Below are 26,542 nucleotides of genomic sequence, written 5' to 3' on the forward strand. Positions count from 1 at the left end.
CCAAAGTCGCTTGGAACCCTTGAACGGTAAATTCTCTATTAACGACGGTTTAGTGTCAAAACACAAAATTATACGACTGTTTCAAGAGAACAGTGGTAAACAACACTCCGACACTGTGTGTCCTTTTAGGGTTTACGGAAAAAGCCCCTAAATCTTACGTCGGTAAGATAATATTAAAAAGGAAACTTTTACAAACGTAACTCTCCACAAACCTTTTACGGTTTTGTACGTATTAACATCGACGATAAGGTGTGACGACGGAATGTGGCCACCAAAACGCGTAAACCAGAAATAGAGGGTCTTTTGCGTCCCCACTAAATTAAACTTGACAGGATTATTTTAGGAAAGATTTAGTTGTTTAAGAGAGCTTTTTTCCGCCACATCTTCATCAACACCATTTTGCTGTAACGTCATAATCTCCAAGCCATCGATTCGCGTAACGTTTTGGTTTTCATCTCAGAACCCTTCCAGAGATATTTATGGATTCGGCTTCAGTTTTCAATTTCCGGCCTTTCAATCCCTTTGTTACTCTGATTATGATGCAAACATAAAAACGAAATAATTTTCGCTCCTTTGTTCCCAGACATAAAGGACATGTTTTAGGTTTCAGTCACATATCCCTGTTAAAATTGAAATAGATAAGTGGAGAAAATTACAGCCGAACATTTATTATTTTTGTGTTTCGTGAAGATTGATTGTTGCCTTCACACATGTATTTGCAAGAAATTACGGCGTTGCTGGCTGTCTACTATCCGTTTAAAAGGTCGGCAGCGCAAATTGATGATCGTCTGCTAGCTTTCTCTTCTTATTGATGCACCGGGCCGCGATGACGGAGTAGTTTCACCCAGTTTCCCGAACTATTCATGAATTAGTATTGAAAAAACAAAAAGTATTCTAAAATCACATTTATAGCGTAATTTTGAACATAAAAATCGTATAATGGTAGAGGGTGGGAATCCTACCTGCTGCGCCAAATTTTGTATTTAAACGATAAATTTTCATAAAAGCCGGCACAAGCTAATAGTAGACGTTGTAGAAGTTTTTCGAATGATTCTCGTAGTTAAAAGTGGTGTTTCTTTTACACCTCCATTAAAGAGTCAATGTAGCTGAACGCTTTATAATGCAATATAAAGATCAAAAGCACCATGTCGTAAAATATTAAATTAAGAGCACACCTGCAAATCTGCTTGCCACGCTTTCAAGATAAATTATTTTCCAATAATTCAACAATTAATTTTCTTTTATTATTTATATCACGACGATAGATTATCACAAGATAATTATCCCATAAAACAGTACATCACAGAAACGTCGAACGTCGTGTATGGTAATGTATTCGGTCCATTGAGCAATTTGCCAGCCCACTTGCTGGTATAACATCCCCCACAACCTGAACGCTTTGACCAACTTTAATTCGAAATGTTCGGCTTATTTAACAATTTGCTTTTTAGGCGCAAGCCAAACGGCAGCCGTGTTCTAATAGCTTCCGTAATTATCGATAAAAAAATCGCACTAAATGTTATACCGCGTTTAATTACACATCTTCGCATTTTGTGCTTCCCCGCTTCCCCTGGTACACAGAACGTCACTTTTATTACAATTTTTCTCAATTTTAAATTTCACCGGCGTTGTGGAAACTCTACATTCGACACTTCGCAAAGGTGCGAAATAATAAAGAACTTCATCATAACTTCGCTTTAAGTAACACAGTTAAGCGAGGTGAAGTTATTTTAATGAGGTGATTTATCATTTTTTACTTTAATATAGTCTGTACAATGACGAAAAAATTTTGTAGTTTCACTCCCCCGTACACTGCCTTTACTCAAGTATGAAATTATTTTATGAGAAAAAGGAGGAAGTATGTTTTTAAATGATATATTGTTGACGGAAGTTAAAACTCATTTCCGGTCGGTTTTTCACAAACTGAAACGCGTCTGGCGGCCGAAGTCGCCGAGGCAGCGGAAGTACTCGAAAGGTTACGCTATATTAATAACAATTACCGCCACGTACACAGGATGGCTCACCTAAATTTTCACAGGCGAAATGATAAAAATGATAGACGTACATGCGGACCCATAGAAAGATCGAGATAGCCGAAGCGGGGCTCATTTGGACGCTCCTATTTTCGTCCATTTATAACAACAAGTCAACATAAATAAGCTGTTCAGACTGGTAGTGGTCCCTCAAAATTGATCCCTAACCTAACGCAACAAAGTTTGACGTGTCTCGTCCCCGTTAGATTTTTAACTTCAATCAGACTCTATCACACTCTAAGACGAAAACTGTTTTTAGATACAGTGCCCGAATTGCAGTACACCTTTATCGAGCAAGCTATGAGACCAGGCCCACAAGTATCCCTTCGTTGTTCCGCCACCGGGTCTCCACCACCCCAATTTCGTTGGTTCCTGGACGGGGAAACCCTGTCTGATATAACTTCAGGCCATCGGTAATTTTTTCAAATTTGTTATTTTTAGTAACACTCCCGGCTGTGTTTGATCCCGGGGATTTTGATATGAACTGGCGCTCAAAGCGTGATGTGCAGTCACAAATTCTTGTTCGCAATAATTCTGTCGACCTTCGGGGACGTTTTCTTCTAGGACTTATAAATTTTTCCGCAGATACACGATCAGTCAGTACGTTGATCAAAACGGCGATGTGATTAGCCACCTAAACATCTCAAATGCCCGAGTAGAAGATGGCGGTCTTTACAGCTGCCGAGCGTTAAATTCGCTAGGATCAACAGAGCACTCAGCCCGGCTCAATATATACGGTATGTTTTATTCATCGCTGTAGAAGACTAGCATTTAATACATTTAGCGTAGGTCCTCCATTCATACGATCTATTGGTCCCGTAAAAGCAGTGGCTGGAGCGGATATAACTTTGCACTGTCCATATTCGGGCTATCCAATTGGATCTGTCCGCTGGGAGCGGCACGGACAAGAATTACCGCTTGATCTGCGGCATCGTCTCGGAGAAGGAGGATCTCTTACGATATCCCGGCTAGATCCTTCAGCAGATTCCGGATTCTACGCTTGCTTTGTGACCAGTCGGGACGGTGAAGTCGCGAGGAGGGAAATTCAGCTTATAGTAAACAGTCCCCCGATTCTGGAGCCGTTCCGGTTTCCCGCTAGCCTACAAGAAGGTGGCCGGGCACAGGTCACTTGCTCCGTCACTTCCGGGGACATGCCTATACACTTCGCTTGGTACAAAGACGGGGAACACATATCGGCGGCCCTTCAGGTAAACCCGCACCGTGTTAGATCAAGTGTTCACAGAGAATACACGCAGGTGGAAGAACGCGCTGCCGAGTTCTACAGCATCCTCATATTCAAAGAAGTGTCCTCGCGACATAGCGGAGCGTACACTTGTGTAGCAAGTAACGCTGCAGCTAGAGCCAATTATACCGCACAGCTGATGGTTAAAGGTAAAAAATTATTTCGCGACACGAGTTGATACATATAAATAACCGGCTTCGCCGGTAACCATTAATAACAGTTTGAGAGCGTCTTTTCGCAGGATACCGTCCTGATAAATATGCTCTTAGAAGCTCTAAATTCACTGCCTATTGACTCTTCTATTTTCATTTCAATAGTTACTCCCCAGTGGGTCACCGAGCCACAAGACGTATCAGTTCTTCTCGGAAATCCAGTCCTTGTAGGATGCTCCGCAAAGGGGTTCCCTGAACCTCAAATAACATGGCTCAAAGGTCAAGGTAATTACAGTCGACACTAAGCTTTTTATTAAAAGACGGAAAATCGATGACATGAGACTTCCATCAGACCTGGTCTCATCTCATCGAATTCTCGAGCGCAATCAGCACATTAACACTTTTCTGACCTGATCAGGAAAAACATCGACGGATTATCAACCTCTTCTAAACATACATAGTAGAGCAATGCTACTCGCAAACGGGTCTATGTGGATCGAAACTGCTAGTCCTCAAGACGAAGGGTATTATTTATGTAGAGCCAACAACGGGATAGGATTAGGACTTACGAAGATCATTTACATAGGAGTTAACGGTAAAGTACCCATTTTTCCCTTACTAATTGCCTGGTTACTGCATTTCGATTAGAACTTTGTGTATAAGTTGCCGGGGGAATAGATCTGGGGTTATTTTGATGTCGCCAATTTGCAGAGCCAGCAAGATTTGACCTTCCATCTAAAAATGTGTCGGTGAAGCGAGGTAACCCAGCGAACTTGCTTTGTCATGTTTATGGTGACATTCCTATAGAAGTGATGTGGACTCTAAACGGAAATCGCTTAGACACGAACAATTACAGGTAATAAAAAAACTTTTCCTGAAAAAACTGTCAATATCAAATTCCTTGCTGACGTTGCGTAATAAAATTTATAAGCTCTGGCTGACGCATCCTAAATATCTAAACGTTCACTAGCAGGAACGCAATCGGTATTTCTCGAACACGATACTGTTGCTTAAATATATCGACACTAACATTTGAGGCAGTTTTAATTAAAAATCCACTTACACAATTACAAGTGGGGATAATTTTATTCGTAAATTTGTATGATTAAAGGAAGCCGGGTTTAATCTCCGCCTTGTTAATGTTCAGGTTATCGATTTTTCGTGAAAAACTATCCCTTGTTTCTGGATAACCCTTCACGGGAAAATTCGAGTCAAACATGATTTTTTTACGTGGAGCAGAGTTCATTCCTTTCGAAAATATACAAAACTCTATAAGCGGTTTAAGTGGAAGTCCGGTGATGCAACGCGGTCATATAACATCTGATTAAATAGAGAGTGTAGGTGTCTCTGTTGCTCTCGTTAAACTTAATAATTAAAATTTAATTTTGTTCTTGTCGTCAGATATTTGCTGCAAGCAGCAAGTTTGTTAACTCTTGGAAAATCGTAGGTTGCAGCGGTGACCTTGTATTTTGTGTTAATCCCTCGCAAATTTTCAGTAGGATTACGATCCGGGCTACAAGTGGTCAGACGAACTTTAGATACTAGTATTATAATGTATTTGTTATAATCCGCTGCGCTGTGTTAATCCTATTTCCTGTGCGTTCTTGGAAAAACTGAACATTTAGCGCAGGCTGTTCATGCGAATTTCACGTGATCCCGCGACTTTCGTAAAATGTGATTTTTTTTCTTTTTCTTTACGAAACGAATGAACTATTGGTAAAAGTTGTCATTTGATGCATGTTTGAGTGTCGTTCTCATTTGCGCAAATGAGTCATGCAGCAGTAGAGACAAACATAGTTCAGGAATAATTAAATAAGTTGTAGGCACTTCAAAAGATTCGTCGCAGCGGTAGACGCGAAACTTCCGAAACTATTTTATGTTGTATTTATTTTGTAAAAGGTTGTGTCCGTGAATAGAGTAGCTATTACCATACAATTACAAGAGTGAATTTAAATTGGAGTAGACATGAAACCCTAAACTTCACTTTAAGTGGATTTTTAACAAGTTCTTAACCGCCGGCATAAATTTGTTACGACCAAACATTTATAACCTAATAATGTTTTTCATAAAAGCTATAACGGAAAAAGTCTTATAGAAACAATTTTTTACATAGGCACACGATCCGTGTCTAATAATTGATGATGTTTGTGCGAGCTTAGAAGAAATTTCCAATGTAACGTTTTTTGTTCGAGAACCTTGAGAGAATTCTTGAGTTCATTTACTTTTCTCAAATAACCGACATTCCGTAGTTGTAATTGGAGGGCGAAATATAATCCTTTTAAACGATCGGTGACTTTTCACCTGCATGGGATTTTCTTCTATCCTCTAAAAGAAACGGCGGCGGTTACGATGTTCGTGCTTTCGTTGCTTTGGAAAGTGCAATGTAAGTTCCAATTTTCTCGGGTTAATAGATATACAGTGAGCAGTACTAATACGGAAAATGGGGTGAAATCGCAAGTCACTATAGGACGAACAGATAGAGAAGATTCAGGAGTTTATAAATGCGTGGCTGAAAACACCTTCGGTCGTAGCGAGCACATCATTAATCTTGCCGTTCAGGAGAGACCAGATCCTCCCAGCATGTTAGAAGTAATAGAAGTAGCCAGCCGTTCGGTGCGCTTATCTTGGAGGCGGCCTTTCGACGGCAACAGCCCGGTCATCGGTTACTTGGTCCAGTATCAAATCCTCGGACCCAACCAAGACTGGGAGCAACCGACAGCTCTAAATTTAACACTCCCGGCCAACTCCCTACCAGAGTAATACAGCTCCTGTAAAAAACTCGTCGTGTTTTAATTTATTGCTTGCAGTTCCGATGTTAACCCGCAAGAAACCGCCGTGATAGGTGGGCTCCTTCCTGCCAGGGTGTACACAATGCGCTTGCTTGCAGTAAACAGCATAGATCAAAGCGCATTCACAGAGGCTGTTATTGTGAAAACGCAAGAAGAGGAACCGGCCGACGCGCCGAAAGACGTCCGCGTTGACTCCGTGGGGCCCGGGGAGCTCTTCCTTACGTGGTCCGTTCCGGCCAGAGAGAGCTGGAATGGCGAGCTATTAGGGTACATTGTGTCTTGGAACGAGCACGGGGGTCTTCCGAACCAAACGAAAAGCTTAACGGTTAAAGGCTGGGCGACTACGAAGTTGCAATTAACAGGATTGAGAAAGTTTACTCGTTACGACATTAATGTCCGCGCCTTCAACAGTATCTCAACCGGGCCCGCCTCCCCCACGGTTATTGGGACCACTAAAGAAGGGGTACCGGAAGCGCCACCTCAAGACATCTCCTGCACGCAGATAACCTCACAGAGCATGAAGATCTCGTGGAGCGCCCCTCCGCAAATCCTCCACGGGGGCCTCATCCAAGGGTATAAAGTTTATTACAGGCCGCTTCCGAACGAAAATGGTAAAACAGTTTATTGTTAGTCAATAAAAAAAATATCATCGGTTTTCCCATTTATTGCAGTTGACATCCCGACCACGGGAGAAGTTAAAAGGACCTCGAGCAGCGAGACGTATTTACATACCCTCTTCAAATACACCAACTATTCGATTAAGGTTTTGGCGTACACCGGAGCCGGGGACGGCATGATGAGCGCTCCTTTATACTGCGTCACAGAAGAAGATCGTAAGTGCACACTTATTCTCTGATCCCTTCTTTTCTAAAATTTTCGATTTAGTTTTACGACATAGCCGCGGCCGTAAACACTATTACGCTTCGAAAAATAGAATTAAAAAAATAGATGGCGCCACGAATCAGTGAACACTTCACCGCGGGAGGTTTTCCAAAAACCGAATAACACTTCGCTGACCGAGACGAGTTAATCTCTTGAAAACTTTCAGATCGTAATTATTATAGTTTGTTAAACTCATGCTGGCATCTGGCGGGAAGTAGATTAACTGGAAAGCGTGACACACCATGAATCGCAGAAATCAATAGTAATACCATCTAATACGTGACGAAATTTCAGACAATCTCACAGAGAAAGGCGCTAGCGCTGGCTTTTTATTGGACAAAAGCGGGGAGACAAAAAATAGACACTGAGACACATAATCAATCTTTTTATTAAGGGCAAATGGCGCGAAAATAGACATTCTCATGCCACAATGGCGCATGTGAGCGAGTTGTACGCAGAAAACAGTAAAAAGAGTAATTTTCCTTTTTACGATCCAAAAAACATCCTTTAATAATCATGATAACAATAACAACCGTACTACTGCAAACATTATTAATATTATTATTATTATTTCATAAGTTTCGTTTCGACTGTATTTATTAAGTTACAAAGGTTTACATAAAAATGAAATTCATCCAAGGTTTTCAGGTGATTGATATTCCGTCTGATGATAATGTCCTGCTAAATGTGAACAGAAAAAGCCACACCTAAATGACCGTCGGTTCATACAATGGCATTAAAAAGAACTCCTAATTGCTACTTCTAGCATATAATAAATTTTTCCACTCTGCGTACAATTCCGCATACGGATTAAAATTGTGTAGACGCTGTTATTTTTAGTTTGAAGCGAAATTGTCTTGATTTTAAAGCAAACGCGGTTGTTTTTAGCACAAAGAGAACAAACGCATGTAGTGAAAATGAAAATAAGAACCTTTTTTAGGTTCAGCACAAAGCGTTAGTCGAATTTTAATGCCTCAGTCTATCTTAAAAATAAACGGCTGCGGAGTTTTAGGTGCGACGTCCTGTTCTCTAAACATGTAGCAGTATATTGCAGGGTTCCGATTGGTGCATGCGAATGGTTTTCCAGAAGTGTGTGTAGAATACATTCAGAGATTATAGCGTTGTAAGGGCACTTTTTACGATCGTCCGGTTTGGGGTGTATCTTTGGGCGAAAATGAAATTTCATAATTAATACAGCTTTCATTACTTACGCACGTGTAATCTCATTTGACGGCATTGCATATTAATCCTTATATTTTGCTATGCGAACTCACTCTGATGTGACAATTTTGAATTAAAACAAGTTTATCCAAGTTGGTATGCAAATCTGTGCAGGTTTCACGGTCTGATGTAGTTTCCAAATTTGATTCTCGACAACTACGCTGCGTTTCCCGAGGCGGAGTCGGAGGAATTAAATTTTGCATTTTGTTGCAAAACGGTTGTTCAAATAGCTCGCAAAAATAACACGGAAGCTATTATCAAATTTGACTTGTAATGGAAACGGTGTGATCGATAACGTTGTTAAAGAGCAGAAAGAAGTTCCGTAAAGTTTCAAGGAAACGTTGTTTTAATTACTTCGCACTGTAATACATCTAGCTAACGGGCGACACATAAATCAATAAAAATATTGTCACAGACTGAAAGCGACCAAATTTCACGAAACACACTAGCGGCTTGACGGAAATGACACAAAAACTGATACGGTTTTAAATATATCTGAAAAGTAAATGCACAGGTTACTACAATTTCCGATGTAGAGTTAAAAGGATTGTGACGTAAGAACTAATATGCAGGCTTTGCTCAGATCGAGATTTCTGATGACAAGATAACATTACAATTTTGCGCGTTACCTACTTTTAAATAAAAGCTGATTTCTTAATGTTGTACATGATGCAAATGAGTGTCTTATAAACAACGTATGTCCAAATAAGATTAGTCTAATTATGCCATCGCATTAAGTACGTAACTAGCGAATATAATAACATTAATAATAACTTTAACCCCACCTTTGATACAAACTCCCCCTACTTTGAACTAAAATTGACATAGAACGGGATTAACCCAACTAAATTTCGTTCCACGAACGTCACCGTATTTAGTTGTTAGTTCACGCAACCACGGATTCAAACTCCGCCTCTCGCTCCGCCGCTAATGCAAGCTCCGCCCACTTGAAGTGCGCTTCCCTTTTAGCTCCTGTTGTTATCCCCCAAAATCAATTTAACGGCTGCACTAAGTTTCGCAACGCAACCACGTTATCAAAAAGACAACCACGAAAACGGGTAACAGCAACTCAATAAATTCGACAAGGTCCAATAAACAGATAAAAGAAAAAAATCCAAATCGGTGCCAAGCGAGCGAGAATAGCCAAATCTGTGTCATTGACACTTGTTTTTTGAGCTGCGCGTAACATGTTAACGTTCACATTCTCCCGAACAATATGTATATCTAAGGCTGCGCCTACACCGCACTAAAATCGCGACGTTTAGGGTCAGCGGATACGAGAGCCGGTGGAATTTAATCAAGATAATTTCCATGATTTATTATTCATTGAAAAAGCCATAAAGAAATTTTCCGCCGATTAGATGCATCTGCAGAATAATGAATCAGTCAGATGAAGTTTGAATTACGATCCAATCGCAAACGTGCTCGTGTGTGAATGGCATTATTTGATAGACGCTACATAAATTAGCCGAATGTTTTTCGTCTTGTTTACCTCTCAGGGTTTTCCATTAATAAATCTTTACCTGTCGTGCGGTTGAGATTCACCCCTTGTCCTTCATCCCTTTTATTTACGCAACGGCGCGCGAACAATAACAGAAATGGACTGGCAATGTGTAGCTTTTAGCTGTTTGAAAAGAGATAGTTACTTTACGGCCGGCAGGGCCGGACTACACGCTGAAACCTATGGGACGAACCGCACTAAAACAATGTAAACATAAACCAGATAAAACCAAAGCAAAAAATAAAAAGCATTAATGCGTTATATGTTTACGCGCGCAGCGAGCTACTAAGCTTGCAATGCGTGGCTATGTGGCTAAACACCCAATGTTAATTGACCACAATAATAAACTTTTCTTCATGAGTATGTTACAGCATGCACGACGACAGCGTACATGTAGTTTTGGGGCTAATATAATTCTGCAGCTTGAGTTAGACCCAGTAATGAGTTTCTTAGTCCCGGTCCGGCCCTGGCGGCGGTTTAAAGGGAACGTTCGCAATGTATTATGCATGTGTACGTATCGAAATGAACCACGAATCGAAACAGTATTGATTTAGATTGTTATTATTTTGCATATTTGGTTGTCCTACATACACGCAGACACTAACCACACGATTTCTTATAATGCAAGAATTATCAGAACAAAACCTGCTGACATTTTTATTACGGGTTTGCGTTAAGTAACGAACGCGAACGAAAGTAAGCGTGTTCTAGTTTTGAACATTACGTGAACTTGATATGAATTAGTAAAATTTCATTTAAGTACGCCTAGTTCACAGTACTTTTGTTTTCCGTAATGAGAACAACCTCGATGCTAGATTCACACTGAACGTCTTTTCTTTTCACTATCGCGACGTAACGTTATTGAAGGTTGTTAATGGTGAGGAGGATTGATGTCTTCTCATCCATGACCCTGCACAAGGGATTCGTTTCAACCGCTTTGTGGAAAACTTCCGAAAATTACGTTTTCCACTTTGGCGCAGTCACTGCATCGAGATCATATTATCATTTTAAATTAATTATGGATAGTGAGGTTAGTCGCTGCGAAATTAATTATTATTCACTGCAGGACCAGTTGCTTGATAATGAAAGGAAATCCACTCCTTCTAATTAAGTCGTAATAGATTTGTATAAATTTAATTAATTTTTATAATTATGAATCTTGTCTGCGGTTAAAAAGCGACGCTAATATATAATCGATTAGAGCTTCCCACCTTTCCAGTTTTCTTTACCTTGTAATATTTTTTTTATTCTTCTTCTCTTCGCTAAGTCTGCTAAATCTTTCTTTAATTTCCTAAATCTTTCATAACAACCGTTCGAATTTCACCTTGTTTACTTATCTTATATAAAGGGTGCCACAATACCGTGCCACTCGACCTTAATTTCAAACAATAAAATCAAAGTTTTGATTTTTAAATCTCCCGCCATGATCTCGTCTGAAGCTACTTGATCAGGAAACAAAAAAATCGGAAGTTGTTATTTAAAATGTTTAAATAATTAAGTAACAAAAGTTTCTCTACAAAGAAAAAAGTTCGTTGCAGCGTGTTATCGCCGTATATGTCGATAATCGTGGGTTATTCTACGGTTTTTTGTCTTTGCTTTCTTTTCGTGATTTTTACTTTTTATTCGTAAGGTTATACGAACCCGTAGCGAATGAAAAAAGGAAAATTTGATTAGTAACGTACTTTCTAGAAATGTATGGAAATTTTCAAGGTCAATCAAGTTGTACAACTACACTCGTGACCTCTAATATTAACCGTTTTCTCAAGCCAGCAGTTCACTTTTCATTCGAACTCATTAATAATGTCATTTAAACCACAGTCGCGTCTTCAATCATTTCACAATTCTTAAATTAACGAATTAAGTAAACAAGAATTTCTTAATATGGGCCATTAATATCGCAATTTGATGAAATTAGGCATATTTTCCAATAACACAGATTTGAGAAGAATAATAATCGAGAAAAACATATACAGAAATAACATTGTAAAACGGTGAAACCTCAATTGTTTAGGACCAATTTCAAATAAAAAAATTGTCGCTGGTTTTGAAGTTCTTTAGCGAGCGAAGCGAGCTATATTGATATAGAATAGAAACCCGCGTTATTGGATTTGTCTAAATCGTCTATTTTGGGGACGATTTTGCTGCTCAGCATCTGGATTTACTGCGTTCTTGTTCCATTAATCTGGCAATCTTTTTGTTGGGTCTAGCATTTGTCAACAATCCATGTGATATCCCGTGCGTTAATCACAAACTTGCAAAATATCACTTTGTCAGTTTATCTGTGTACGCCAATGTCCCCGGTGTAATGAAATCCGTTGCAGTTCCAGGTCCACCGTCGGACATAAAAGCTGCAGCTTTGACAAGCGAATCAATTCTTGTCTCCTGGTTACCACCTAGCAAACCGAACGGTCGCATAAGTCATTACACAGTTTATGGGCGTGAAGCTGGACGCGTGGGAAAACACACAAGTTACAATGTCCGAGTGGAAGACCTGGTCCATTTGCACGGGTTGATGTACGAAGTGCGAAATTTAGTGGAACATCAACTTTACGAATTTTGGGTATCTGCAACGACGAGTATCGGCGAGGGCGAGCCGACAGCCATCGTAGCGCAGGCGACTAATTCGAGGGCCCCGTCGAGGATAGCCTCGTTCAGTCAATTAATTAGAAAACCTGTCAAATCTAAAATTCTGTTGCCTTGTTTGGCCGTAGGCAATCCGACGCCCAGGACGAGATGGATCCATCGGGATAGGCCCATTACGTTCAGTTCGTTCTACGAAATCACGGCGGATGGACACTTGAATATTCACAGTAAGTTTATAGGTCTTGGCTGGTATAAATTTTTCTTCGTATGGCAATGGGGCGACATAAAAACGGAAAGTTATTTTATTTGCGATGGTTGGGTTTACGATGGTGGTATCTCAGATGCACTCTAACGACGCTTGGCGCTGAAAAAACCGGAAATCCAATTAACACGGAAAAGTCGGTTAATTATTTTGATTTGCCCTCTTCAGACGACGTAATTACGGACAAAATTTGGACCACTTTTGCTAACGCGGTAATGAAGCCTATTAGCAGGCTGCTCTAGCAAAATTTTCAATAATGAACGCAACATTCAAAACTGCTGCGTAACTGACACTATTAAACTTAATGGACGTATTTAAGATTAATCCAATTGGTGTATACATGTTACTATATATGCTTTTCATATTTTCAAAATTACCTCCCTAAAGAAACTGAGATACTTCTCATAATTTCATCGAAATTACCAGTCTTTAAAATTATGTCACGTATAAACTTGGCATAAAACCGTGAGTCCAAAAGAAGAAGAACTCTTAATCAGTTAATTAAGAGTAATTTGCATTGGTTTTGTCGCCTCCGGTGAACCTTAACGCTTTGCGCCTAGAATTTTCGTTCCAGGACAACAATTCTACTAGTAGTAGTTTTGCTTACTCAAATCAGAGCAGCAACAACCAGCTTGGGAAGGTTGAATGATTTATAAAACATCAAGTTGAGGTTTATACCTTATTTTCTTCATTCATCCTACGTCGTCGGACCACCCTTTGGTAGTCTTATTTATGAACGATGAAAGATTCGGGTTTGCGGGTCATTTTTTTTCTCAAGTACGGTCTTCGTCATTTCCCTAACTATGTTCCAAGTTTACGTTCCTCACAATTTCTTTCCTATGGCTTCTTCCATGTTCGTCCTATGTCGAGACAAAAGTTACACAATCGTCTTAGTATACCTTTTTGATTCTACTGAGGTAGGTATTTTAATTTTCCGGTCAAATTAAGCATTGTTCCCATTGTTTCTATCTTTGGAAGACTATTTCCCTTCTGACTGCCTCTTGTTCTTTAAATAATCTTGGAAGCTAGGAAACTTTTTCTCGTGCAATACCGTCCCAAATATGTTTCTCAAGTACTAATCGCTACTCTCGGTGACGTCCGGGAAAATGCAGGTCATGTCCGGTCAGGTCAGGTCAAGTTAGATCAAGTTCGGTCAGAGGAATACTATCGAACCTGATCTTACTTGATCCAAGCTGAGCTGATCTGATCTGGCATGATCTGACGATCAAACTAAAACCTACCACGCGGTACTGCTAAGGATCGTGGTTGAGGTTAAGTCGGACAATTTCCGCTGTGTTGAAAGCAACCTATCAAACTTTTCAGTCTTCGAACGCTTCATCGAAACGTGGTGACCAAAAAAATGTAGTACCAAAAAACCATGTAATGGCAACCACAACGACGTGTTTCGAAATTAAATGGGTATGATTTCTATGTCATTAATTTGATTGACTTTCGTTGCATCAAAGTACAGGAGATAATTGATAATTGATAGTCATGAAATACGTAATCCTATATTATAGCTTTCAGAAATTAAAACATTAAACCAATTTTATTATATAATGTAATTCATCAATAAAAACGATGATTTAAATTACTGTTTTAATTTAGAACTCATTAAACTTTCAAATGTAGTTGAAAATTTATTACTGAGTTGTGATACGTTCCGGCAGAGTGGTAATTCAGAATGTATTAAAAAGTTCACACAATCATATGGGATATAAAATTTGTACTTTAATATTCGCTGAAAACTACTGGATTTCGTCGTCTTCTTCGTCCGTTTTTGACATTCTTCATTTCAACTTCCTGTATTTCGTTTCCGCAATCGTCGAACCCTGTTGGCCTTTACTCAAACTGTCCCAAACATAGCACGTGTGTGCAACTTAGTCTTCTACCGCTCACGTATACCGCATCACCTTGAAACTGGAGAGACCCAACTTTGTTTTCTAGATTGCACAAAAAGTTGTTCACAGATCTAACATTCATCAGTTTATTTTTTCGCTCGTATGATTTTTGTAACCCGAAACCCGATCTGAAGGCCCGTGTGCATCTAACAAATGACTCTTTTATAAAACTGACGTTCATTAATAACAGCAGCTATCCACGATAAACCAATGTCAAAATGTTGTCGCTTTGAGGTGTTTGTTGTGAATTGTGTGTATTTTTTTTTCTGGGTTACATTGAATATAACTTAATGATTTAGACAGAACATATATTCTCGGGTTCGGTTATCTTACTTGATTATTCACGCAAAGGTGCAGACCAGTCGCTTTCGGGCAATTACACCTGCTCTGCGAAGAATCTTTTCGGTGATGATAACATCACGTACACATTAATGGTGCTAATGCCTCCGAGCGCACCACCTTTAGAGGTCCAATTTAGCACCGCCAGAAGTATCCGCTTGCATTGGTCGCAACCTGAAGACGGAGGATCGATGATTCAAGGTTTGTTAATGAGAAGTCAATTAAACAAATATTTCACGGGGAATTCTAGGTTACATCTTGAATACTAAACACGAGACTGATGACTGGACAACGCTGGAACTTTCTCCAGAACAGACTGTATATACTTTAGACCACCTTCAATGCGGGTCTAGCTACCACATATATTTGCTAGCACACAATAGAGTCGGAAACGGAAGTCCAAGTCCTATTCTAACAGTCAACACCAAAGGCGGTCCACCGCTTCTGCCAAAAGACAGCGAACTCATATCAATAAACGCGACAACGTTGCAGCTGAATTTGTACAATTGGCCCGACGGCGGGTGTCCGATTTTGCAGTTTTCGATACAGTATAAGGTTTACGGGGCGAAAAAGTGGAACCTCATCTCCAGCTCGATTTTGGAAGAGAAGATCATCATTCACAATTTGTCGCCGGCGACTTGGTATCAGCTGAAGATAACTGCCGAAAACGACGCTGGAAAAATCATCGGACACTTCAATTGCGCAACGACAACCTTAGGCGGAGGTAAATAGTTTTAATCGATCGGTAATAGGAGAGGAATTGCACCTTCGAACAATAACAGTGAGCGAAAGGTAGTGTCAGCTGAAAAAGCAAAAGTTACGTGGAAATAACACCCAGGGCACTCTATTAATACTAGTTTTAACGGTAGCAGTGGTGTATTCCGGAACCGAACCTTTCACTCGGAGAAAAGTAGAGACCCTTTTCTTTCCGAGTGTCCCTTTTTTTGTGTTACCAATAAAAATATCATTGTTTGTCCAGTCATGTATTCTTCCGCGGTTTCCTTTTTAAACCGCCCGTCTGCGCCACTGCACCGCCCAGCCAATTAACATAATAGTAGCAACCATATGAGAGTTACTGTTAAGGTCATTTCCAAGCAGCGTTCGGCAAGGACGTTATTTGGAGTGACTTGGCCCAATGCAAACTACTTTGTACCCGCCCATGTTTTTTCTCTTTCTAATTGTCTATTATGTTGTTTTAACCTGCAGGTAAAATACCGATGCCGCCAAATTATTCCGAAGGAACAATACCAACCGATAAAATCGATTACACCGAAGCGTACATCCTTGCACCCACTATATGCGCTGTGGTTTTATTAATTTGCGGAAGTTTAATTTGGTTTGTATTGATCAAAATAAGGCGACAAACGGAAGAGCAAGTTCAACAGGAAGAGGTTGCGAATGACGAAAAAGCAGCCGAACGCGAGAACACAAGGAACTGTCAACAAGTATACACATCTTCACCTGTCAAATCCACGGAAAAACTGCAAGATAACGTGTCCGGTACAGGTCCGGCACGTAGGAAAAGACTCGTCTCATTATTTTCTTTGCAGGAATGTATGAAATAAGTCCGTATGCCACTTTCAGCGTGCCTGGTAACAATAGCCGCTCGGTTACCACGTCAACGCTAGACTATACCATGCAATTCAAGACTTTTGGACACATCGAAGACGAAGACCACAATGCTATCATTTACCCGAAAAATCCAAACCCGAAGCACAGCTGGCATAAGCACCGGTTCTATAGCAACGAAGGTTGGTCGACAAAAAAACATTAAAATGCAGCTCACATTGCCCGTCATCGTGGACACGAGATCAATATTATCACTAATCACTTCATTATCGTAATGAATGCGGAAATGTCGGGTCAAAATTTAGAATTTTTGATATCCCAGAGTCACTTAAGTACGCCCGGATGATGGAAGTACCTGACTGTGACTATAGGACTATCTATAATGACGCCAAATCACCACTTACGCTGCGAAACGATCAAATTTTTACCTAATTAAATTATTTAGTATTCGGTACCTGTTGAACCCAGATCAATTGATTTGTTGTTAACGATAATCTCAGGGTTTATAGGTGGGTTCAGTACGCCCTGACAAATGTCGCTCTAAATAGCAAAAACTGCCCAGACTGGCTTTTTAATACGAAGTATTTCCCAAGTTTCGCAAACAGGTGACGCAAATCCAAAACTCGAATCTTGAAGTAGTTTCCTTAAAGCGAATGCAATTTTCGAATTCTGCTAAAACCATGACAGAGCTTGCATCTGAGTCGTTGCAACGAAAAAAATAACAAAAGTGGGGTAACTCCTCTAGTTCGAAAATGTCAAGGCACTTTTCCAAATCGTAGTAACCCGATAGTTACAGCGTCAATTCTATTCTTAGTACATCTCACCAACCTTATCATCATCGTGTCATCATAAAAGCTTGTCTATCCTTAAGACAAGCGCTTATTTAATCTGACATCATCGAATTTCCAGCTGAAGCGAACACCGTCTGTCAATACCACTCTGGATCCAGTCCCCCTAATTTGATTCATCTGATGTTAACAGGCGAACCTCCGAAGTCCCGTATGCGTTCGAATCGTCCTCCCGCAAGGGGCGACTCGGAATCGGACGACACTAGTGGAAGTCCTTGCGGTGATTGTCCCAGCGGTCCAAGTTACCGCGTTCCGGTGAAGTCCTCAAGAGGTGAGCGACAAACGGCAAGATACACTGGATATGAAACCTTGCTGGTTGCAGATTTGTTTCGTCCTGATTCTAGCACAGAATCTAACGACGTTTCTCCTTTAGCTGAACGCCGACACACTCCACGACATGTAGGGGTCCAACGGCGACAGCACCGTCCTTCAAGTTCCAGCAGGTAGCCAAGGTACCTTAACCTTTCACTGCTTATGTGGCTGAGACAAACATGCTTTGTGTGTGCATAGGTGTCCGACTTAAGCCACTGTGCGTTAAGTCAGTTTGGCGGCGAAAAATACCCTTTATGCATCCATGCTTTGCGTCTCCATCGCTCCCACGAACACATTTTCTCCAGAAAATTACTCATAATAATGTGTTTCTGGTGTGGTAACGTTATTCATTAGCCGGGTTATTTACATAATCGAGCCGAAATTGTGCAAGACTGCAGTTCCTAGCGTTGAGTAGATGATTTAACGCAGAATGGCTTTCGATGGGTAACATTAGTCCTGTATTAAATTGTGTGTTTCTTTTAGTTTTGATGATTGTGTTACGGAAGATGCTTCTCCAGAGGATGTGAGATTGCAACCACCAACTGGATTTTCTGATAGTAGGGAGCTCAGTGAAGCAGAATGTGACAGAGACGTTATGCTGACCACTAAACTTTCAAATGACTTAGCGACTTTATTGGCGAGGTACGTTGGTGGAATTTTTCGGGCACGGGATTAACCTTATAGTCGTAGATACCAGGAGAGGAGGGAGCAGGAGCGAAAGGAATTTACCATTCATGTGTAACATCTTCGATTTTGAAAACTTCTAGATATTTCTTAGTTGTCTAAGGTGAAATCGATGGGAATCATTTTTGTAATTATACATGTTTATGTAAATACGAGAGTCTGAATAAAACAGTTTAAACGTGTTATTTGTTGGACTAAATAAACAATTAGAACCCATATGAACCACGACTGGTTTGGGAATAGTTTCATTGCAAACAACTTTCTTCGAGTGGGTACTTTTTTAAATTTGGCATTATTTTTTCCACTGTTTGTTTTCAAGGCTGCTGACCGTGATTAGATCCGTTTCCCGGGCTTCTCAACGGACGTTGCGATTTCTTATCTGAACATCCAGCGTTGTTTTGTACTACGAGTATCTGTTAATCCGCTGGGGTACTCAACGAGGTCATAGGTGATTGCTACAGCACGATCTTTCGAAATCCTGTATCCAGCTTATAAAGACATCAGATTATCGTCGAAGATCAACGGGGTACTACCTTTTCAAGATTATTTATTTCTGAATGAGTATCAAACCGATCTGGCATTGGCTAATTACTCCAAGTCCGGCGGACTTTACAACTAACGAGCAGTACCGGCGTGGTACTACTATCAAAGTGATGCAACTCCGATCAGATAATTTGTTAAAATCGTAGTTCGAGTGATGTGTGGATTAGCCGTCACTGAATCTATTATAAACACACATATGAATGAAACTTTCTCTTGAATTTTTATAACATAATGCTTGTTCATTGATGCACCAGAAACAACAACAAAGCGAACTCGTAGTGATATTACTATTACATGTTTTATTCAGTAGTTTTCAAGAAATCTCAATCTTTGCTACCAAGTAGACAAGAATTTCTACACTCCGAAATAAGAGAATTGTGGTTTTCCCAATTTTACCTAACCACTGGAAGTCTTCCAAGTTACTCATATTAAGGAACTAATACATCCGTGATTTCACGCACCTTTTATAAATAGTATTGGCGTAACCAGTGGAAGTCTTCCACGCTACTCATTATTAAAAAGTGTGTTAAAAAATATTTCGTTGCCTATAGTAACACACAATGGGTAAGAATTTTCGACAACCACAACAGGACTAACGTGGAAATGCCGCAACAAATATCGTTATAAAAGTTGAAAACACATTAAAAAAACATTCACAAAAAAAGATAAGCCAGTTAATGATCACAAAAAGGTCGCTTTCCCTTTCACTCATTTAAAATGACATTGTTGAAGCAATGATATCCAAACACCAAAACACTCATTGTGTACCAAAAGAATGCTGCTTAATATTCTAACTAGAATGAACAGGGTACTCATTAACATTCATTTAGGTAATTACCTTTTCATTAAATATCATTGGCACATCATTAGAATATAGTTAATTATCACAATTACGTGCAAAATATTTAATACACACTTCCATATTATTATATAAGAATATTATGACCATGACGTATTTCTCTGCTCACCGTTTATAGCAATTTTAATTTAAATCAATTCATAATAATGACTGAAATCCGCTGTAAAATAGTCGACTGCGTAATTGAAACGCGTTTCCCTTTTTCTGACATTTTGATGGTTTTCAGGAAACTTGTCGTGTCGTAGATTTTACAGCTGTTTCTCTACAAAAGCCAAAATTTATTGTTAACGTGGAATACAATGGTGAAAGAAATATCCTCCTGTCTGCATACTTAAAAGAGTTATTACAAGATTAACAATTTAAGAATTTTAAGTCTGAGAACACTCAAGTAAATTATCAGTTGCGCAGACGATGCTAATTATACTGTAGAATCTTAAAAAGTTGACAAAAGAAATTGCGACACAAATCACCACTTTCGTGAATTTTTTATTTTTGGTAGAATTTGGTTGCGAATCGTCTGTCCTATTCTTTGTTTTTGTCTGCGGCATGTTCCTTTTTTCGGTGGCCTGCTTCCCTTGAACTATACTGTCTGATATTTCTGAAATAATCCCATCCTGTGATATTATCGCGCCCAAAATAATTCCATTGTTAATACACTTTCATTCCTTCGTTCTATCTACCATTCGATCACATCCTGGTCTCATCAGTTCAGAAGAATTTCTCATACTTTAAGATGCACATATTAAAGTAATTTCAACAAATAGCTCTGTGATTGTGTTCATGACCCATATTTTTACTTTTACATTTGACTTTTTGTTACACTTGTTCGGATTTATCATTGCCACGAGAACATGTAATTTACTTTTTTTTGTGTTGAGAAGCCTGTCAGGTCGATTTGGAGCACAGGCGGGTTCAAGTTTGACACTCGAACCTCAAAAACCTAATTAGACTGCATGTTTTTGCACAAAAGGTTGTTGCTACGCAATAACGAGTGCGATTATCATCACCAAATTTCAAAACTAATGAAGTTTTTTCGCGATTTCAATCAAAGTTTTAAGCGATTCTTTATGCAAGTTTTGGTGTAGAAAATGAGATCGCTGGAAAAATGATCTGATAAAAAATTAAATGAGCAAGTCGAAGTCGACCATGCCTAATGGTCGGAAATAAATATTCCATCACGCAACGGATCATTAAATCGTTCAATGTGTGTGTTCCTCTCGATGGTAACAGGAGTTGTTATCAATTTATCTTGTTCGGTTTTGTCGTACTTTTGCTTTTAACACTCCTTTTCAACGGTATGATAATCTTTCAAATGTCAGAATCAAAACTTATTAAGGAATGGAATTATTTGAATAATACGAGTATAATGTAGCAATAAGAGTTATAACACACCTTAATCGTTCCAGTTTTTCCTCCATTTTAAAATTATTCAAGAATTTTGTGTTGGGATTTTCTGTTCCATTAGTTGAGGTTTTTTGGGCGACGATTTGTTGCTACTTGTATTAAACTGTTTTTAATGCTTTAGGATATTTATTTATCTTAATTATAACTTTTATAATGTTATGTTCATAGCTAAAAATAGCAGCCAAATAACTGTAGTTTGACAATTATTTGTCTGCTATTTTTTTTTAATTTCAGTTACAAAAGTTTCTAAGGATTACTGCGAAATAACCAAGATTCACTATTACACATCGTATGAGCTTGACATAATTACCCATTTAAGTACAAAACAAAAAAGAATCGGTATTTATTTATAATTTTAACATTTTTTACTGATTCTGGGTAATATAGCCCAATTATCCTTTGTTCATGTGACATTTAAAAATAGTACAGAATTTTTGAAAATGAAAGTAAAATGTTCCTTTTAGAGGTAGTATTGAGAAGCTCACTGCTATTTTTGACAGTTAAGCCGTATTTTACTTCGTTCTTTGAAAATCACGGAAGTTATTATTTCGTTTTTTAGAAGTAGTATAATACAGATTGCTCTAATCCTTGGTGAATAATTCTAGGAATATGATAGTATTTCTGTTTAGAAATAGCATAGTGGAGCTAACTTACTCACTGAAACTAACTAGAAGATTAAAGTGTGTTTGATTATTAGAAGTAACAACAAGACCTCAGTACAACACACTTTAGTCGTTGAAAAATTTTAGGATTTTTGTTTAGAAGCAGCAGAGTTAATTTCCCCATTAAAGCAAACTAGAAGAAAACCAAATTCTGTTTTAATATTAGAAGTAACAAAAATACCCTTAGCAAACAAATGCAGTTTCATTTTTAGAAGTAGTATTATGTAACTTTTTTCGTTTGCTGAAAAATCTAGAGAACATGATATTATTTCTTTTTAAAAGCAGCATAAAAAGCTGTCTTTAAGAAACTCTGTTCGTTTTTAGAAGTAGTATAATACAGATTGCTCTAGTCATTGGACAATAATTCTAGGAATACGAAGTATTTCTGTTTCAAAATAGCAATGTAGAGCTAATTTACTCATTAAAACCAACTAGAAGACTAAAGTGTGTAATATTAGAAGTGACACAAGAATTTTAGGGAAGAAATGCTGTTAGTTTTTAGAAGTAGTATAATACAATTTGCCTTTTGGCTGAAGAATCTTGAGAACACAGCAGTATTTCTATTTGGAAGCATCCCAAAAAAGCAAGTTTTCTCATTAAAACAATCTTAAAAATCAAATTGTGTTTTATTATTAGAAGTCACAAAAAAGATCCCAGGGACTAAATGCTGTCTGTTTTCAGAAATAATATAATACAGTTTGCTTTAGTCGTTGAAAAATTTTAGGGACACAGTAGTATTTCTATTTAGAAGCAGAAAAGTTAACTTCCTCGTTAAGACAAATTAGAAGAAAACCAAATTTTGCTTTAATATTAGAAGTAACAAAAATATCCTAAGCAAACAAATGCCGTTTCATTTTTAGAAGTAATAATATGTAACTTGTTTCGCTAGCTGAAAAATCTCTAAACCATGATGGTATTTCTATTTAGAAGCAGCATAATAAAGTTATCTTTGTAAATAAAGGAATCTTCAAGACTTAATTGTGTTTTAATATTAGAAGTAACAAAAAGAATCCCATGGAATAAACGCTGTTCGTTTTTAGAAGTAGTATAATATAACTTTTCTTTTTATTGAATAATTTTGGAAACGCAGCAGTATTTCAATTTAGAAGTATCCTAAAAAAGCGAATTTTCTCATTAAATTAATCTTGAAAATCAAATTGTGTTTTATTATTAGAAGCAACAAAAAAAATCAGGGAATAAATGCTGTTTGTTTTCAGAAATAATATAATACAGTTTACGTTAGTCGTAGAAAAATTTTAGGGACACAGTAGTATTTCTATTTAGAAGCAGAAAAGTTAACTTCCTCGTTAAGACAAATTACAAGAAAATCAAATTGTGTTTTAATATTAGAAGTAAGAAAAATATCCTAAGCAAACAAATGCCGTTTCATTTTTAGAAGTAATATTATGTAACTTGTTTCGCTCGCTGAAAAATTTCTAAAACATGATGGTATTTCTATTTAGAAGCAGCATAATAAAGCTATCTTCGTAAACAAAGGAATTTTGAATACTTAATTGTGTTTTAATATTATAAGTAACAAGAATAATCCCATGGAGTAAACGTTGTTCGTTTTTAGAAGTAGTATACTATAACTTTTCTTTTTGTTGAATAATTTTGGAAACGCAGCAGTATTTCTATCTAGAAGTATCCGAAAAAAGCGAATTTTCTCATTAATCTTGAAAATCAAATTGTTCTTTATTATTAGAAGCAACAAGAAAAAATCAGAGAATAAATGCTGTTTGTGTTCAGAAATAATATAAATAAAGCTTGTTTTAGTCGTTGAAAAATTTTGGGGGCACGGTAGTATTTCTGTTCAGAAGCAGAAAAGTTAACTTCCTCGTTAAGACAAATTAGAAGAAAATCAAATTGTGTTTTAATATTAGAAGTAAGAAAAATATCCTAAGCAAACAAATACTGTTTCATATTTAGAAGTAATATTATGTAACTTGTTTCGCTCGCTGAAAAATCTCCAAAACATTATGGTATTTCTATTTAGAAGCATAATAAAGCTATTTTCGTAAATAAAGGAATCTTGAAGACTTAATTGTGTTTTAATATTAGAAGTAACAAAAAGAAACTCATGGAATAAACGCTGTTCGTTTTTAGAAATAGTATAATATAACTTTTATTTTTGTTGAATAATTTTGGAAACGCAGCAGCATTTCTATTTAGAAGTATCCTAAAAAAGCGAATTTTCTCATTAAAATAATCTTGAAAATCAAATTGTGTTTTATTATTCGAAGCAACAAAAAAAATCAGGGAATAAATGCTGTTTGTTTTCAGAAATAATATAATACAGTTTACGTTAGTAGTAGAAAAATTTTGGGGGCACAGTAGTATTTCTGTTTAGAAGCAGAAAAGTTAACTTCCTCATTAATACAAATTAGAAGAAAATCAAATTGTGGTTTAAGATTAGAAGTAAGAAAAATATCCTAAGCAAACAAATACTGTTTCATTTTTAGAAGTAATATTATGTAACTTGTTTCGCTAGCTGGAAAATCTCTAAAACATGATGGTATTTTTATTTAGAAGCAGCATAATAAAGCTATCTTCGTAAATAAAGGAATCTTGAAGACTGAATTGTGTTTTAATATTTGAAGTAACAAAAACAATCCCATGGAATAAACGCTGTTCGTTTTTAGAAGTAGTATACTATTACTTTTCTTTTTGTTGAATAATTTTGGAAACGCAGCAGTATTTCTATTTAGAAGTATCCTAAAAAAGCGAATTTTCTCATTAACATAATCTTGAAAATCAAATTGTGTTTTATATGCTGAATAAATGCGGTTTGGCCGGAAAATTACACATTTTTGAGGTTAATTTAACAATATTTAAATAAATTGAATTGTTTTTAATAACTTGATGTTTGTAGAAAAGTGGTTTGCGGTTTAATTATGACGTATTAATGCTTATCATATTTAAACAGTATAAATAATGTTAATTATGTTTAAATAATATTTATTCCTCGGAAAAGCTATCCGCCTTGATTGGCCAACTTAAATCGTCTTCCAAAATTTCTCAAAAATTTAGAGATTTGTCAAAATACAAATTTCAGACTCTTCTAAATTAAAACTCAAATCACTTACCCCGTTTTCAGTTCTTTTTGGAAAAATATCCACATTCCGTCGTGTTCTGAACACTAATACAGCACATTTTCACTAATATTATTTATTGACAATAAATTAAAATTTCGCCAACACGTACTACTTTTAAGCCGAAACGGAGCTCCGAATGCAATGATGTTGCTGCCACCAGACCAAAATCAAAGCTGAATACAAAGGACCGAAAAATGTGACCTTTGCTCAGGTAGCTCACGTGACAGTGACGTCATCGTACGTCACGGTGAGATTGCAAAAATTGTTTTTCATGTTTTGGCTGGAAAATTGCAAATTTTTGGAGTTAAATAATTTAACAATATTTAAACAAATTGAATTGTTTATAATAACATCACGTCTGTAGGACAACGGTTTTTACTTATCACTTTTATACAGTATAATTAATGTTAATTATGTTTAAATATTATTTATTCCTCGGAAAAGCTATCCGCTTTGACTGGCCAACCTAAATCGTCTTCCAAAATTTCCCAAACATTTAGAGATTTGTCAAAATACGAATCACGGACGTCGATAAATTATAACTCAAACCACTTATCCCGTTTTCGGTTCTTTTTGGAAAAGTATGCACATTCCGTCGTGTTCAGAACACTAATACAGCACGTTTTCAATAATATTTATTAGCAATAAATTAACACGCCGAAGTTGTCGCCATCAAATCGAAATTAAAACTGAACACAAAGGACCGAAATAGTAACCTTTGCTCAGGTAGCTCACGTGACAGTGACGTCATTGTACGCCACAATGAGATTACAGAAATTATTTATCATATTTTGGGCTTGGAAATTGCAATTTTCGGGGTTAATTCAACGATGTTTAAACAAATTGAATTGTTTTTAATAACTTGATGTTTGTAGGAAAACGGGTTTCGGTTTAATTATGACATATTAATACTTATTATATTTAAACAGTATAAATGATATTAACCATGTTTAAAGATTATTTATTCATCGGAAAAGCTATCCGATTGGCTGGCCAACTTAAATCGTCTTCCAATATTTTCCAAGAATTTAGAAATTTGTCAAAATACGAATTACAGACTCCGATAAATTAAAATTCAAACCGTACTTACCCCGTTGTCGAACCTTTTTGGAAAAATATTAGCTTTCTTTCGTGTTCACAGCACTAACGCAAAACATTTTCACTAATATTTATTAGGAGTAAATTAAAGCTTCCCGAACACGTATTATTTTTAAGCCGAAACGGAGCTCCGAATGCTTCGATGTTGCTGCCACCAGACCGAAATCAAAACCATTAGCGTAAGGCATCTTGATTGTGGTCTAGTGGTTACGAGTCAGGAATGCGGACGGGACATCGCGCGTTCGATTCGCATTGGCCTTTCGTTTCTTTTTTTCGTGTATTATTTATGTTTATGAGGTCATAACAAATTTTTTACTCGCCTCTCTTTATTTAATAATGTAAAACCGTTTTTTTTAATGTGAAACCTTTTCGGGGGTTCCTACTGCCCTTTTACAAGCGTAAGCTAAGGAAGTATAGTAATCGAGTCCACTTTAATGTTTTCTCCTTGTGTCATGGCCTCTAGAATACGAAAAAGTGGACTACCGTTTCCGTCTGTCTGTCTGTCTGTCTGTCTGTATCCATTTTTATCAGGCAAGTAATCTCCGAAACACTACACACATTG

The 26,542-nt window shown here is 37.6% G+C and overlaps 1 protein-coding gene across 1 annotated transcript in view; it reads left to right on the forward strand.

Moving 5' to 3' along the window:
- Nucleotides 1-18,502, forward strand: part of Dscam3 (Down syndrome cell adhesion molecule 3) — an 89,468-nt gene extending 70,966 nt beyond the window's left edge. Inside the window, exons 11-29 of the mRNA XM_064072717.1 lie at nt 2,293-2,446; nt 2,619-2,770; nt 2,823-3,241; nt 3,290-3,425; nt 3,594-3,713; nt 3,847-4,023; nt 4,140-4,284; nt 5,840-6,184; nt 6,236-6,828; nt 6,889-7,050; nt 12,143-12,631; nt 14,919-15,107; nt 15,157-15,630; nt 16,113-16,406; nt 16,457-16,657; nt 17,385-17,594; nt 17,646-17,766; nt 18,119-18,277; nt 18,326-18,502. Coding sequence (XP_063928787.1) covers nt 2,293-2,446; nt 2,619-2,770; nt 2,823-3,241; nt 3,290-3,425; nt 3,594-3,713; nt 3,847-4,023; nt 4,140-4,284; nt 5,840-6,184; nt 6,236-6,828; nt 6,889-7,050; nt 12,143-12,631; nt 14,919-15,107; nt 15,157-15,630; nt 16,113-16,406; nt 16,457-16,657; nt 17,385-17,594; nt 17,646-17,766; nt 18,119-18,277; nt 18,326-18,377 — 4,592 coding nt within the window. The 3' untranslated portion in view covers nt 18,378-18,502. The remainder of the gene's footprint in view (nt 1-2,292; nt 2,447-2,618; nt 2,771-2,822; nt 3,242-3,289; nt 3,426-3,593; nt 3,714-3,846; nt 4,024-4,139; nt 4,285-5,839; nt 6,185-6,235; nt 6,829-6,888; nt 7,051-12,142; nt 12,632-14,918; nt 15,108-15,156; nt 15,631-16,112; nt 16,407-16,456; nt 16,658-17,384; nt 17,595-17,645; nt 17,767-18,118; nt 18,278-18,325) is intronic.
- The last annotated feature ends 8,040 nt before the right edge of the window (nt 18,503-26,542 follow it).

The sequence above is a fragment of the Zophobas morio genome, unplaced genomic scaffold, assembly GCF_036711695.1.
Source record: "Zophobas morio isolate AGI-343-1 ecotype UQ-CSIRO unplaced genomic scaffold, CSIRO_AGI_Zmor_V1 ptg000044l, whole genome shotgun sequence".
NCBI lineage: Eukaryota > Metazoa > Arthropoda > Insecta > Coleoptera > Tenebrionidae > Zophobas > Zophobas morio.